The 15,117-nt window shown below is 43.1% G+C and overlaps 1 protein-coding gene and 1 pseudogene across 5 annotated transcripts in view; one reads left to right on the top strand and one right to left on the bottom strand.

Annotated features, from left to right (window-relative positions):
- DZANK1 (double zinc ribbon and ankyrin repeat domains 1) overlaps positions 1–15,117 on the bottom strand; it is a 67,608-nt gene that overhangs the window by 17,944 nt on the left and 34,547 nt on the right. For 4 of the 5 annotated variants that reach the window (XM_059896198.1, XM_059896197.1, XM_059896199.1 and 1 more), the window contains 3 exons: positions 13,685–13,777; positions 10,058–10,222; positions 8,503–8,710 (listed from right to left, as the gene is read on the bottom strand). In XM_059896198.1, coding sequence (XP_059752181.1) covers positions 8,503–8,710; positions 10,058–10,222; positions 13,685–13,777 — 466 coding nt within the window. The remainder of the gene's footprint in view (positions 1–8,502; positions 8,711–10,057; positions 10,223–13,684; positions 13,778–15,117) is intronic. The other variant, XM_059896200.1, reaches the window with a different exon arrangement.
- Positions 1,024–1,718, top strand: LOC132349208 (lysosomal-associated transmembrane protein 4B-like; annotated as a pseudogene).

Raw genomic sequence — 15,117 nt, 5'->3', positions numbered from 1 at the left:
CTGGGAATGACTGACTCCCAGCTCTGCAGCCCAAGGAACTCAGGGGACCTCATCCCCATGGAACTATAAAATAAACAAACATTTAAAGTGTCTGGAAATGGTTCTAGGGACATAGAGCAAATACAGAAACATCTGAAGAAGAAACTGTGCTAAAACTCAGAACAGCAAGAGTCTGTGGTGTTTGAACCATGACCCACCCCCTCCTCCCCTCTCTCAGCTGAGCACAATGAAAACTTCATTCCACGTGGTTCAACCATAAACACACAGCTCTCTCTCCTCCCAGCTCCAGCTCCCAGATGGAGAGCTACGGAATCTTCCCAGAAGAAGCAGGATTTCAGTGTTTCTCATCCCGCCCCCAATTACCTGCTGCAGAGACCAAATTCTGGGCAAATGCAGTCAAGAGTGGGGGCCCCCCCTCCTCTGTCCAGCCACCATTTATGGGATGGACGCTCTCCCTTGGGTCTGGTACACTGAGAATACTGCGGTCCAGGTCATCCTTGTCCTGGCTTATTTGTAAAGCAGAGGTCTCATAGTAGAAGAGGCAAGTCAAGAAGACCAGAGGCGACCAGAGCTGCACCGCCTTCACTGAGTGCCCAGCTGCTGAAGAGAAACACACCATCGTCCCCACTCCCTGATACAGAGCATTGGCTCAGATATTTTGCACAAGGGAAGATAAGACAGAGAGCTCCAAATCTCCATAAGAACCCACTCCTTTGGCAAGAGTGTGAGGAAGTTCAGGCCTAAGGCTAACAATGAGTGATGTGGTAAAAAGCAATTAAAAGAAGTCTAGAGATAGGAGTTAAACCACAGGCTGGCCAGCTTACCAAAGAGAACCACAGAAATAAACAGCTAAGAAGAGCTCTCCTGAAGTCTGAAAAATATCTCAAACACTGATCTCAAAAACTATCCCTGTAAAGAATCTCAAATTTAATTGGATCAGGGAGCCGGCAGCAGCCACGAGGCGGGCCCAGACCCACGCGGCCAAAGCTCCTGCAAACTTGGGCGCATGCTTGCGCCACTGCGCCGGCGGCCCGAGCGATGAAGATGGTGGCCCCCTGGACGCGGTTCTACTCCAACAGCTTCTGCTGTGCTGCCACATCCGCACCGGCACCATCCTGCTCGGCGTCTGGTACCTGATCATCAATGCCGTGGCACTGCTGGTTCTATTGAGAGCCCTGACTGATTCAGATCAGTATCGCTTTTCAAGTTCTGAACTCGGAGGTGACCTGGAGCTCATGGATGATGCCAACACGTGCATTGCTATCGCGATTTCTCTTCTCATGATCCTGATCTGTGCAATGGCTACCTATGGAGCATACAAGCAACACGCGGCCTGGGTCATCCCATTCTTCTGTTACCAGATCTTTGATTTTGCCCTGAACACCTTGGTTGCAGTCACTGTGCTTGTTAATCCAAACTCCATCCAGGAATACATAAGACAGCTGCCTCCTGATTTTCCTTACAAAGAAGATATCATGTCAGTGAATCCTGCCTGTTTGGTCCTTATTATTCTTCTGTTTATCAGCATTATCTTGACTTTTAAGGGTTACTTGATTAGCTGTGTCTGGAACTGCTACTGATACATCAATGGCAGGAACACCTCCGATGTCCTGGTTTATGTTACCAGCAATGACACTGTGGTGCTGTTACCCCCGTACGATGATGCCACTGTGAAAGGCGCCGCCAAGGAGCCGCCACCACCTTATGTGTCTGCCTAAGCCTGGAAGTGTGGCATAGCTGGGAGCGACGGCTTGACTTTCATACATCAGAGCAACAGTTCTTTAATTTTACTTCTGAGATGAGCTCTCTGAGCTTATCTGTTGCTGAAAGGCTACAATTTAAAATTTTAGATGGTAAGTTGAAACTCTCTGTAGTTTCAAACCTATGCTTTAGCTAGAGCACCGTGATAGAGTAACTGTAGAATTCTTTCAGTGGGGGTGGGGTGGGCTCCCCTAGTCTTGCCTCAGCATTGAAACTATCCAACAATCCGGGTGGACCTTTTGTCCAAGGAGTCTGTTGTACGTGCTGAGCCCCAGAGTTGAAGAATTTGTGACACTTTTCTCTCCATTCCCTCCTTTCTCTTTTGAAAGCGTAAAATAAAATCAAAATTATACAATGCTTTTCTTAGGCCACTCCAGTTTATAGAACAAACCCTTAGGAGAAAAGGAATGTTAATCGTGTAAGGAGTCCATATATACACATAAATAAAACAAGAATTTCCTTAGATCCTTTATGATTTAAATTAAGTGACAATTTGAGTTTGCTGGTCAAGGATTTTGTCCACGGGCTAAATTGAGACCCTTTGTCAATTCCCGGCAGTGAGGACAGTCAGTCACCACCCCGGTGGCTGCTCTTGTATACCCACGTCTGGGGTCACGGCATGGTGTGTTACAGGGGATCCGGTTGGTACTGTGTGGTATCAGGTTCTCCCTTTCTCAGAGTTTCCCATCCCCACTCAGAGCCTAGCCTGACTCAGGGAGGACATCCATCAGCTTTTGTCAAGTGGAATTGCTGATATGTATTTACCCAACAATCTGAAAAAAGGTTTTCTTCTCTCCCTGCAAGGCACATCCTACTACTTTGAATTTCTGAGTATGCCTCATCATCTTTTAAAATGAGTGTAAAACAGACTTCAGAAAAATGGGAGGTGGCGGGGGTGCTTTCCTTGTGAAATGCCCTTATCTTGACTACCTGAATTTCAAGGGACTTTTATATATTCATATGTTCAAAAGTCACAGCTCTCCTGTTTGTTCATTACTGAATGTGCTATAAATGAAGCCATTTGCAATTAAAGTGAGATTTGCCGACATTCCCCCTGAAAAAAAAAATTAATTGGATCAGCCTGTAGAGCAATTTACACCCCCAGAGTGTGGTGGAAAGTAATAAAGCAATCAGCCAGCAATAAATGGAACTTAAAGGCTGGTTATGGTCAGGGAAAGAGATGGTCAAAGACAGCCTCGCCAAAATCACGGTCATCCTAGGGTGACAGGGTGCATGGCCAAGGCCTCACTCTCCAAGGAGCAACTTCAGAGGCGTCCCACTATGGGGGTGAGACAGAGCTCAGGAACCTGGTCCAGCTGGTCACTAAACAAAAAAACAAGCAAATAACAGTAACAAGCCTGGAGGCGAGGTCAGTACCCAGAGTTGCTACAGTATGTTATTTTAGAATTTTTTTTTTTTAAGGCATTGTTTACTTTGTTAATTTATTTATTTTTGGCTGTGTTGGGTCTTCGTTTCTCTGCGAGGGCTTTCTCTAGTTGTGGCAAGCGGGGGCCACTCTTCATCGCGGTGCGCGGGCCTCTCACCATCGCGGCCCCTCCCGTTGCGGGGCACAGGCTCCAGACGCGCAGGCTCAGTAATTGTGGCTCACGGGCCTAGTTGCTCCGTGGCATGTGGGATCTTCCCAGACCAGGGCTCGAACCCGTGTGCCCTGCATTGGCAGGCAGAATCTCAACCACTGCGCCACCAGGGAAGCCCCCAGTATGTTATTTTAAATGTCCAGGTTCCAAAAAAAAAAAAGAAAAAATTAAGAGACGAAAAAAGAAAGCAAAGAAACAAGAAACTGTGATTCATACACAGGAAAAAAAACAGGCAACAGAAACTGTGAGAGTGGTCATATGTTGGAGATTTAACAAAGATTTCAAAGCAGCCATTGTAAACATATCCAAAGAACTAAAAGAAACAATGCATGAAGAAGTAAAAGAAGGTGCCTCATGAAATACAGAATATCAATACATAGAAATTATATATAAAGAGAACCAAATAGATATTGTGTAGCAGAAAAGCACAATGACTGAAATTAAAAATTCACTAGAGAGACTCAGAAGTTAATTTGAACTGGCAAAAGAAAGAATTAGCAAATTGAGAAACAGATCAACAGATATTATGCAATGCAAAAAACAGAGAGAAAAAAAGAATGAAGAAAAATGAACAGAGCCTAAGAAACCTGCAGGAAACTATCAAGCATACCAACATATGCATAATGAGAATCCCAGAAGAGGGGACAGAGCAAAATGCAGAACAAATATTTGAAGAAATAATGGCCCCAAACTTCCCTAATTTGATGAAAGGCATGAATTTACACATCCAAGCAGCTCAACAAATTCCAAGTAGGGTCCACACCAAAAGACGCACTTTTAAGAGATAAAAACAGAGAATCTTGAGAGCAGCAGGAGAGAAGTGACTCATCACATACAAGGGATCTGCAAGAGATTAACAGCAGATTTCTCACCAGAAATCATGGAGGCCAGAAGACAGTGGGATATCATATTCAAAGCGCTCAAAGGAAAAAAAAACCTGTCAACCAAGAATCCTATTCCAAGAAGTTATCTTTCAAAAATGAAGGCAAAATGAAGACATTACCAGACACTAAAAACCTGAGGGAAGTCATTGCTAGCAGACCACCCTATAAGAAACACTAAAGAAAGTTCTTCAGGCTCAAAGCAAATGACTCCAGACAGTAATGTGAATCCATACACACAAAAAAACAAAGAGCACTGACAAAGTAACCATGTAACTATAAAAGACATTATAAATGACTATTTATTTTCTTCTCCTAACAAATATAAAAATATATTGCATAAAATAATATGTATATAGGTGTAGTATTTGTCCTATAACATATAGAAATGTAAGATCTTGGCCAGTAACAGCACAAAAGAGGTGGACAGGAGCAAAGCTTGATTGGGCTAAGGAAATGGCTCCAGATGGTAACTCAAATTCACAGGAGTAAACAAAGACAACTAGAAATGGGAAGAAAGGAGGCTAATATAACAAAAGCCATAAATATATAACACAGTTGACGCGTGAACAACACAGGGGTTATGGGCACCAACCCTCATGCAGTTAAAAATCTTTATATAACTTTAGAGTTGGCCCTCCGTATCCATGGTCCCACATCCGTGCACTCAACCAACTGTGGATCATGTAGTACTGAAGTAAGCATACAGTGAAAAAAAATACCCCACATATAAATAGACACACACAGTTCAAACCCATGTTGCTCAAGGGTCAACTGTAGTTCTTTCTTCTTTCAGCATTTTTAAAAGACATAAGGTTATATAAAATAATAAATATAACAGTGTTTTGTTGGGCTTGCAACATATTTAGATGTAATATATATATGTAGGCATTGTTGTTATATATACCTGTAAAACCAGGAAGAAAGAACAGAGCTATATAGGAGTAGCATTTCTCTGTTACACTGGAATTAAATTACTATAAATCTGAAACATATTCTGATAAGATGTGTAAGGTAAGGGGCTTCCCTGGTGGTGCAGTGGTTAAGAATCTGCCTGTTAATGCAGGGGACACGGGTTCAAGCCCTGGTCCGGGAAGATCCCACATGCCGAGGAGCAACTAAGCCTGTGTGCAACAACTACTGAGCCTGGGCTCTAGAGCCCACGAGCCACAACTACTGAAGCTGCATGCCACAACTACTGAAGCCCACACCCCTAGAGCCCGTGGTCCACAACAAGAGAAGCCACCACGATGAGAAGCCCGCACACCACAATGAAGCGTGGCCCCCGCTCGCCACAACTAGAGAAAGCCCGCACATAGCAACGAAGACCCAATGCAGCCAAAAATAAAATAAATAAAAATTAAAAAAAAAAAGATGTATAATGTAAGCTCTAGAGCAACAACTAAGGGAATAAGATGGTATGGAAAAACCTGAACGCACTTTTTGGCCAACCCAATATATAGGGGAAAAAACCCATTAAACATTCAAATCTTACATTAGAAAATATGCAACACAAAAGCAAGCAGTAAAGGAAGAATACAGGAACAAAAAGACACAAACATTTAGAAAAGAATGAGTAAAATGGAAGACACAAATCCAACTTTATCAATAACATTAAATGTGAATGAATTTAACAACCCAATCAAAAAACAAAGATTTTAGACACTTTAGATCCAAAGATACAAACAGATTAAAAGTAAAAAATATGGAAATATATATATATCATGCAAACAGCAACCACAAGAAAGCTGGACTGGCTATACTAATACCAGACAAAATAGATTTTAAGACCAAATAAAATGTTACTAGATAAAAATAGGGACATTTTATAATGAAAAAGGGTATCATGAAGGTATAACAATTATAAACAATTATAAGTATGTACCTAATAACAGATAACCAAAATACATGAAGCAAAAACTGAGGGAAATGATGGGAGAAATAGACAACTCAGCAATAATGGTTGGACACTTTAATACCCTATTTTCAAAATGGATAGAACAACTAGGCAGAAGGTCAGCAAGAAATAGAACACTTGAACAGCACTCTAAACTAGCAGGACCTAATGGACATCTACAGAATATTCCACCCCCAAGAGAATATATATTCTTCTCAAGGGCACATGGAACATTCTCCAGGATAGATCATATGTTAGGCCATGTCAAGCCTCAATAAATTTAAAAGGGTTAAAATCATACAAAATATGTTTCTGATCACAATATGATCAGAAACATACTAGAATGAAACTAGAAATCAATAACAGACAGAAATTTGGGGAACTCACAAATATTTGGAAATTAAATAATTCTTAAACAACCAGTGGGTCAAAGAAGAAACCACAGGGGAAACTAGAAAATTCATTGTTGAAAGAAAATGAAGATACAACACCAAAACTTATGGGATGCAGTGAAAGCAGCACTCACAGGGAAATTTATAGTTGTAAATGCCTACATTAAAGAAGAAGAAAGGTCTCAAATCAAGACCTGAACCCCACGAAATAAATAAATAAATAATTTCACCTAAAAAGAAAAAGACCTGAACCTTTGAACTTGAGAAACTAGAAAAAGAGCAAACTCCACCTAAAGCAAGAAGAAATAAGGAAATAATGAAGATTAGAGTGGAAATTAACGAAAGACAGAACAGAAAAGCAATACAAAAAATCAACAAAACCCAAAGTTGGTTCTTGAAAAGAGATCAGCAAAATCGGCAAATCTTTGTCTAGACTCACCAAGAAAAACAGAAGTGACTCAAATTGCTAGAATCAGAAATTAAATAGGGGATATTACCACCAACCTTATTGAAATAAAAAGGATTATAAAGGGATACTATGGACAACTGGATGCTAATAAATCAGGTAACGCAGATGAAATGATGCTCAGCATCATTAGTCATCAGGGAAACACTGATCAAAACCATAATGAGGGCTTCCCTGGTGGTGCAGTGGTTGAGAATCTGCCTGCCAATGCAGGGGACACGGGTTTGAGCCCTGGTCTGGGAAGATCCCACATGCCGCGGAGCAACTAGGCCCGTGAGCCACAACTACTGAGCCTGCGCGTCTGGAGCCTGTGCTCCGCAACAAGAGAGGCCGCGATAATGAGAGGCCGGCGCACCGCGATGAAGAGTGGCCCCCGCTTGCCGCAACTAGAGGAAGCCCTCGCACAGAAACGAAGACCCAACACAGCCATAAATAAATAAATAATAAAGGAATTCCTTTAAAAAAAAAAACAAACCATAATGAGACACCGCTCCACACCCACGAGGATGCTTGTAATGAAAAAGTCAGATAATAACAAGTGCTGATAAAGATGTGGAAAAATCGGTACCCTCATACACTGCCAGTCAGAATGTAAAATAGTGCAGCCACGTTGGAAAACAGTCCAGAAGTTCCTCAGAAAGTTAAACATGTTACCACTGGACCCAGCAATTGCACTCCTATGTACATACCCAAGAGAAATGAAAACATACGCCACAGAAAAATTTCTACGTCAATGTTCAGAGCACCATTATTCTTAACAGTCAAACCTGTTCGCACACACACACACACACACACACACACACACAAAGCTGGACACAACTCAAATGTCTATTACTGATGAACATACAAACAAATGTCATACATCCACACAGTAGAATATCACTGAGCTATTAAAAAAAAAGAATGAAGTACTGAAAACATGTTACATGGACAAAACTTGAAAACATCATACTAAGTGAAAGAAGCCAGTCACAAAAGACCATATTCTATGCTTCCACTTATATGTCCAGAATAAGCAAATCCATAAAGACAGAAAGTAGATGAGTGATCGTTACACCCTTGGGAGGGGGATGTACAGGGTTTACTTCTGGGGGGATGAAAAGGTTCTAGAAATGCAGCGGTGATGGTTGTACTGCGCATGTACTAAATGCCACTGAATTGTACCCTTTAAAATGGTTAAGATGGTGAATTTTATGTCATGTGAATTTTGCCACAATAGAAAAAGATATTATGGCAGCCAGCAGTAACGACGCAGACTAAGCACATTTCTGTGTTAGTAGTACACATTCTTATGTGTGACTTCATTTACCAACGTGACAACGGGGCTAAGAGTCAAAACATGCTAAAAGTTTAAGGAAGTGCTATTATTCACACAAAGCAAAATTACTTGAAAAAAGAAAAATAAAGGCACTTCTTGTACATAAAAATGAATCAAAAGGAAGATAAAAAATGGAATTTTCTTTCAGGGAAAGAGTGGGTTCCCTTCTGAGAGGAGAGGGTGTCTCACCTCTCCCTGGGCTGACGGCTGTGAGGAGAGGTTTATGGTCACTCATTTTCTCCTGCCTCTGCTTCTGAGAAGCCATTTCCAGTTCTTTTTTTGCCAGGAGGGTCCCAGATGGGTAGAACAGGCCAGTGGTCTGTGTGCCCACATCCTTCTTAGGCCCAGCAACAGGCTTGGGCAAAGGAACATTTAGGGGCTGCCAGGCAGATCGAGGCTGTATGAGCAAGGCAGAAAACATAAAAAAAAACAAACAAAAAACAAAAAAACAAAAACTATAATGTAAATTAATTAATTCTCCATTTTATCACAGAAAACAATTCTAATCAGGAGTAAAAGTATCTCCAAAACACTGTACTTCGAACTAAAAGGGGTTTTCAGGCCTTGCCTCACCTTCTTTGCTTGTTTTTCCCAGCAACTCCCAGCCTGAGCCATGAAGCCAGCCCCACCCCTTGTCCACTGACTGTCTCAAATTCGGCAAATCAACTGATGCTCCCTGTCCTGCCGCCTGAGGTCTGGAAATCTATCCTCTCAGCTCTACAATCCAGAGGAGCATAGACTTTACTACCCATCCACACTCAACTACTGGGCACCAACATCTTCTCTGAGACACTCTCTTGCATCTGGGCCTGGGGACCTGAGAGGACCACCATGTAAGGATGTGTACGTTGCACACTGCACAAAAGCATTGCATCTAAAGGGGTAATATTCACATAGTGGACATTGTATGTTTGCATATTTATTAGGACAATTTTTATGGTAAAGAAAATGTCTAACAAAATTAGTAAATTACAATCAATTTCCAACAGATGGCAGTCAATTGTCTTGAGAAAAAAAACACCATGTCTCATTTGCACAAAGGTGCCACCTCGGTTATTGGCAGTCCCGCGATCTGTAAGTGTTTTCATTTGGGTTAAGAAACCATGAACTCCCTAAAATGAATGCAAAGTTGCTGAGTGCACGTGCATTCTCTCTAACAATCATGAATCTTCAAATTCTTCTAATGAAGAGATTTGAAGAATCTAAAGAAGAGAAGAAACCCGAAAAGTCTTTCTGTAGCTTAGACAAATTCATAAAAATCTAACACAAAGTTGGTTACAGATTAAGTCCTTCTGAAAATAACCTTGTGAGATTTTCCTCAAATATGCCCAGCTGTTATAAGTGGCGAAAGCAATTTTACGAACCCAATATAAGTTTTCTAAAATATAGAAGAGCAGGGGGAAAGTTCTTGGCGTGCTACATAAGAAATTCACGAGACGAGAGTACATTCTATCCCATGTATTCTAAAGCTCCCTAATGACATTACATCTATTACCTTGCACACGCAGTTAGACCTCGATTTACTACAGATAAATGCATATTTACATCTTTGAATTCTGAAGAAATCACTCGAGTGTTTAAAACATAACGTGGTTGAAGTTATTTACACACCCAGTTGAAAGTCCACGAGAAAGGTCTAAGTGTTTCGGCTCTCTTCCCCCGGGTTGGCCCACAGGGTGGAGAACACAAATTCAGAGTCACAACCCCTTCCTGGGTCCAGTTCTTAGTACCATGGAGGCCTCACCTCAGCAAAAGGGCCACGTTCTCCAGCAGCCGGAGCCAAGCTGTTCTCCACACTAGGTCTTGCCAAGGACTTCACGTAAATACCACAGGAGCCACAGAATCGTGCAGATGGGTGATTGCTGGCTCCACATTTATAACAAACGGAGGAGCAAGTTGCAACGCCAGGCTAGAGGATAGAAAATACTTTTATATTTTCATGAATATCAGAGACACAGTTTTCCCATACAAATTACGCCCATACCGTACAATCTGCAGCCATCCAAAGAACACAGGCCCATACCCTCTGACCCTGTAATTCTACCTTCTAGAATTTATCCTACAGATGGACAAATTCACAAAGAAGTATATTCAAGACCATTCCCTGCAGGATTGTGGTTTTAGAGGAAATAACTGGAAACAGCCCTAAACGTCCAGCACCAGGGGGATGGTCTAAACGCGCCACGGGACATACAGACAGCAGAAAAAATGAGGAGGTTACTAACGAGATACACGGCTAGGAGCAAAGAACCGGGTCTGTGTTCATATTAAACTACCAGTTACTTATTAAGGCATCAAATGGCTGAAAGAAGACCTCAGAAAGTGGGTAACAGGGATTACTTCTGGGGGTAGGAGCCGTGGGACTAGGACAGGAAGGGAGACTAACCCTTCACACGAAACCTCTTGCATTATTTACATGTGACCCTTACTCCAATAAATAATTTTGAGTGTTTCATTAAAAAGGTAAGCAGACAATTCATAAAAGAAGAAAACACCAGGAGTCAACAGATGAGTGAAAAGGTTTAACCTCAAAGAATGCAGATGAAAACAGCAATGAGAGACCTTCTCAATCTGAGAGAACTAATGATCTCTGTCTGCAGATTCTTAGGGAAATAGGTGCTAGGACCCAAATCCCAAGAAGCGATTTCAGCAAGGCTGTGGAAGGGAGGAGCCTGGCTCTGGGGCGGCCCTGAGGCACAGAGAAGCTGTGTTAAAACCCCCATGGAGGGCTTCCCCGGTGGCGCAGTGGTTGAGAATCTGCCTGCTAATGCAGGGGACACGGGTTCGAGCCCTGGTCTGGGAAGATCCCACATGCCGCCGAGCAACTGGGCTCGTGAGCCGCAACTACTGAGCCTGCGCGTCTGGAGCCCGTGCTCCGCAACAAGAGAGGCCGCGATAGTGAGAGGCCCGCGCACCGCGACGAAGAGTGGTCCCCGCTTGCCACAACTAGAGAAAGCCCTAGCACAGAAACGAAGACCCAACATAGCAATCAATCAATCAATCAATCAATCAATCTTAAAAAAAAAAAAAAAAACCCACGGAGGCTCCCTATCAAACTCAGAAGCAAGCTTCCCCTGCTCGCACGTGGACGGGTGGACACAGGGCCATACAGGCGGGTCAGTACTCCAATCCCCCTCCCAATCCAGAAGAGAAGGAAGCCCCAAACCAGTGCAAACCCTGGAAATACGGTACTTCTGCCCCAAAGAGTAAAACTATGATGAGCTTCACCAGTGAATGAATTAGAACAAAGAGCATGCGCTCCTTCACGCAAAGTCGATGAAACCGGTGCCTCACATATCTTGAAGCCCCCGTTACCTGGCATGCCAAAGGCAGCGTGCCCACCGCCCTCGCTGCGAGGATGTTACTCGAGAAAAAGCCCGAGGAGCGGGGGCGGCCTGAGGGGTCACGGCTGAGGCTCACCCTCTCTCCTTCGGACTCTGGTTTCCATCTGGAAACGTCAACTTACTTGCCACTCCTGACACAGGAGAAGAAGTATTTTCTTTGGGGGAGGGAGTTGGGATTGTCTCGTGAGACTTTCTGAGACTCCGGCAGGCGGACCTGAACTAGAATCTTTGCTCCCGCTGCTAAACCCCACGGCGGAGCTGGCACGAGGGCGCCCTGGTCGGCTCTGTTTACAGATGATGGAAAGCGAGGCACCGAGGGGCTGAGCCCCGAGATCTGAAGCCCGGCCAGCCGACTCTACTCCATAGCCTGGTTTTCACCCACGACTCCACGCAGCCCCTTCAACACAGTGGCTCCTCGCGGGGGCGCTCCTGCGGCGGGATCTCACTTGGTTACGCGCAGCGCAGTCCGCAGGAGAGCTCAGCACAGGGTCAGGCTCCCCGTGTCAGCTTGCTTCCCACTAGACCTGATTTCCTGAAGGGAAAGGACTCTCATTTCACACTTCTCCCCACAAGCACAGGACCTGGGACACTGGCACCTGGGCGCCATTCAAGTAGTTACTGAATGAATCAATCGATCAATGAATAACTGACTCCATTGATCACGGAATGTGTGCACACATTATAGAAAGTGTTTATTAAGGATAATTTTTTCTCAAAGAAAACTATGCGCCCAGTGTATCCTGTTTTACTTCAGGGACTGCTCTGTTGTCCTAAGACAGACATCTATCCAGAAAGAGGCTACACCAGCTCCCAACATCCACAGATTCTGAGAAAGAAGACCTCTTTTGTATATACTTATCCTCGCCCCATTTATGTGCAATTAAAGGAAGACTCTTTGGGATAAAATCAAAGGAGAAACCCTTTGGAAACTTTTCCTTCAGACTTAAATTTATCCTGCTGTTAAAGCAGGGTTTTGATACAAAACTTGCTAATCTGGGTTTCTAAATACAAAGCCTTCAGACCTTTCATTGAAATGCAGCTAGGCTGGCAGGAAACCCAACGATGGGTGCCCACCATGCGCTCAATTTCAAAACACAGCAGGCACACTGTGGGATTGAGTCCCTTTTTGATTAAAGCCTCATTTCACTTAAGTGCTGAAAACTCACTTATTTTTTTTTTTTAATTAATTAATTTATTTATTTATGGCTGTGTTGGGTCTTTGTTTCTGTGCGAGGGCTTTCTCTAGTTGCGGCAAGCGGGGACCACTCTTCATCGCGGTGCGCGGGCCTCTCACTATCGTGGCCTCTCTTGTTGCGGAGCACAGGCTCCAGACGTGCAGGCTCAGTAGTTGTGGCTCACGGGCCCAGTTGCTCGGCGGCATGTGGGATCTTCCCAGACCAGGGCTCGAACCCGTGTCCCCTGCATTGGCAGGCAGATTCTCAACCACTGCGCCACCAGGGAAGCCCAAACTCACTTATTTTTGTTTAAAATACTACCTATAGTTGTTACCAGCACTTGTACTTTGCAACTTGCTTTCCTAGGATCCGGGATTTGGGACTTGACATGTAGTATAAAATCAGTATGTGTACATTTTGCTTATTGATATGCTGTGATCTGAGGGAATCTGAAATGTTTTACCAAAATAAAGTTTAAATTTTTTCTTACAAAAACAAAACAAAAAAAAAACAAAAAAACACAGCAGGCACAGTCCACACAGACGTGCCTGCCTGTGAGTGAAATGTGAACGGCCCCAACCCCACTGGCTGCCGCCAGCCTTCCATGCAGTCACTAAATGAAATTGTAAGGAATTGCTGACTTGATTGAATCACGCTGAAGACTTTGAAAACAGTTTTGTACTGGTGAACACAGAAATGTTGCTTTCACTTTACCATGAGCAGCTTCTTTTGGTCTCTCCCCTCTCCTCCCCTACAAACTTCCTCTCCCCTCTGCAGACTATATTTCTTATCACTAACACTGAACATTTATCAGCCATTAAAATACAGGACTGGCACATGCAGTCAACCTACCTCTTGTGATGAAGGCAGGGGACCCTCACAGGTGACACAGTATCTCAGGTGAGCAGGGTTCCCTGTGCCGCAGGTGCGGCAGATCACTTTCTCCTTGAAAACAGAGAATGAGAAATACGTGTTTCCATGGAGGCTCTCTAATTTCTTCACAGATAAATGTATTCATTTTTCCTGCCAATTCATCTGCATAGTATAGTATACTAGGACAAAAGGGTGTTAATAAAGTGGAATAATATAAGAGGTACATTATCTACCACCATGATGATTAGCAGTCGATATTCTGATGATTTCATGATCTAAAACTTATCTTTCAAAATAACTTACATGGAACACAAGTTTGAATACACACACACACACACACACACACACACACACAATGCAAAAAGGGAAACCATACGTAGCTACGCTGATTTGAAGTGGCATCTGTAGGTTGATTCAAGTTTAAGGTTTTTTGTTTTTTTTAAAAATAAATTTATTTATTTATTTATTTAGTTTTGGCTGTTTTGGGTCTTTGTTTCTGTGCGAGGGCTTTCTCCAGTTGCGGCGAGTGGGGGCCACTCTTTACCGGGGTGCGCGGGCCTCTCACTGTCGCGGCTTCTCCCATGTTGCGGAGCACAGGCTCCAGATGTGCAGGCTTCAGTAGTTGTGGCTCACGGGCTTAGTTGCTCCATGGCATGTGGGATCTTCCCAGACCAGAGCTCGAACCCATGTCCCCTGCACTGGCAGGCAGATTCTCAACCACCGTGCCACCAGGGAAGCCCCCAAGTTTAAGGTTTTATTTCAAGGCATGATACTCTTAAAGCCATGAAAGCCAGAATTGAGAAGTTTCATATTTATTTAATCATGCTTTTTATTTCTTTCTCTTATTCAGTATTTAGTATGTAAATTCTTTAAGTCCAATAAATCAAAGTACTGTTCAAAAAAAAAGAAAGAAAGAAATAGGTGTTCCTCTGAGCAAACAGCTGTGCAAGGAAATCATTAAGCAGTCTTTCCAGCCGATCAGCCAGCTAGAGACCCTATACTAACACCCAGACCCTGAAATTGGATTTAGGATTTAGGAATTATTACAACATAAATAGTGTCAGACAAATGAACATAGTTTTGAAAGAAACAAATGCCAAAATGAAAAAACTGAAAAAGAGTATTCATGTGGCCTTAGGAAGGCAAATTGACTATGTTGCACTGCTTCTGAGTTATTTTTTTCATTGTGGAAACTGTACTACTTGGTAGGTTCCATCTCCTGGCTTCAATAATAAACAGGAAGGCCCAAGACCAGCAAAAGAGTATATGTTTACAACTAACCTAGTTCTTGGCCTGGGGTCTACCCCACGGGGCTTTATATTAAATATGAATTTAGATTTGCTCTGTAGTTTCTCACTTAGAAATGGAAAAGTAAAAAGACCGTCTTAGAAAATGGGTCATAAGTTCAACCT

This window comes from Balaenoptera ricei, chromosome 15 (assembly GCF_028023285.1).
Source record: "Balaenoptera ricei isolate mBalRic1 chromosome 15, mBalRic1.hap2, whole genome shotgun sequence".
Classification (NCBI taxonomy): Eukaryota; Metazoa; Chordata; class Mammalia; order Artiodactyla; family Balaenopteridae; genus Balaenoptera; species Balaenoptera ricei.
This window is presented reverse-complemented; position numbering and strand designations above follow the sequence as displayed.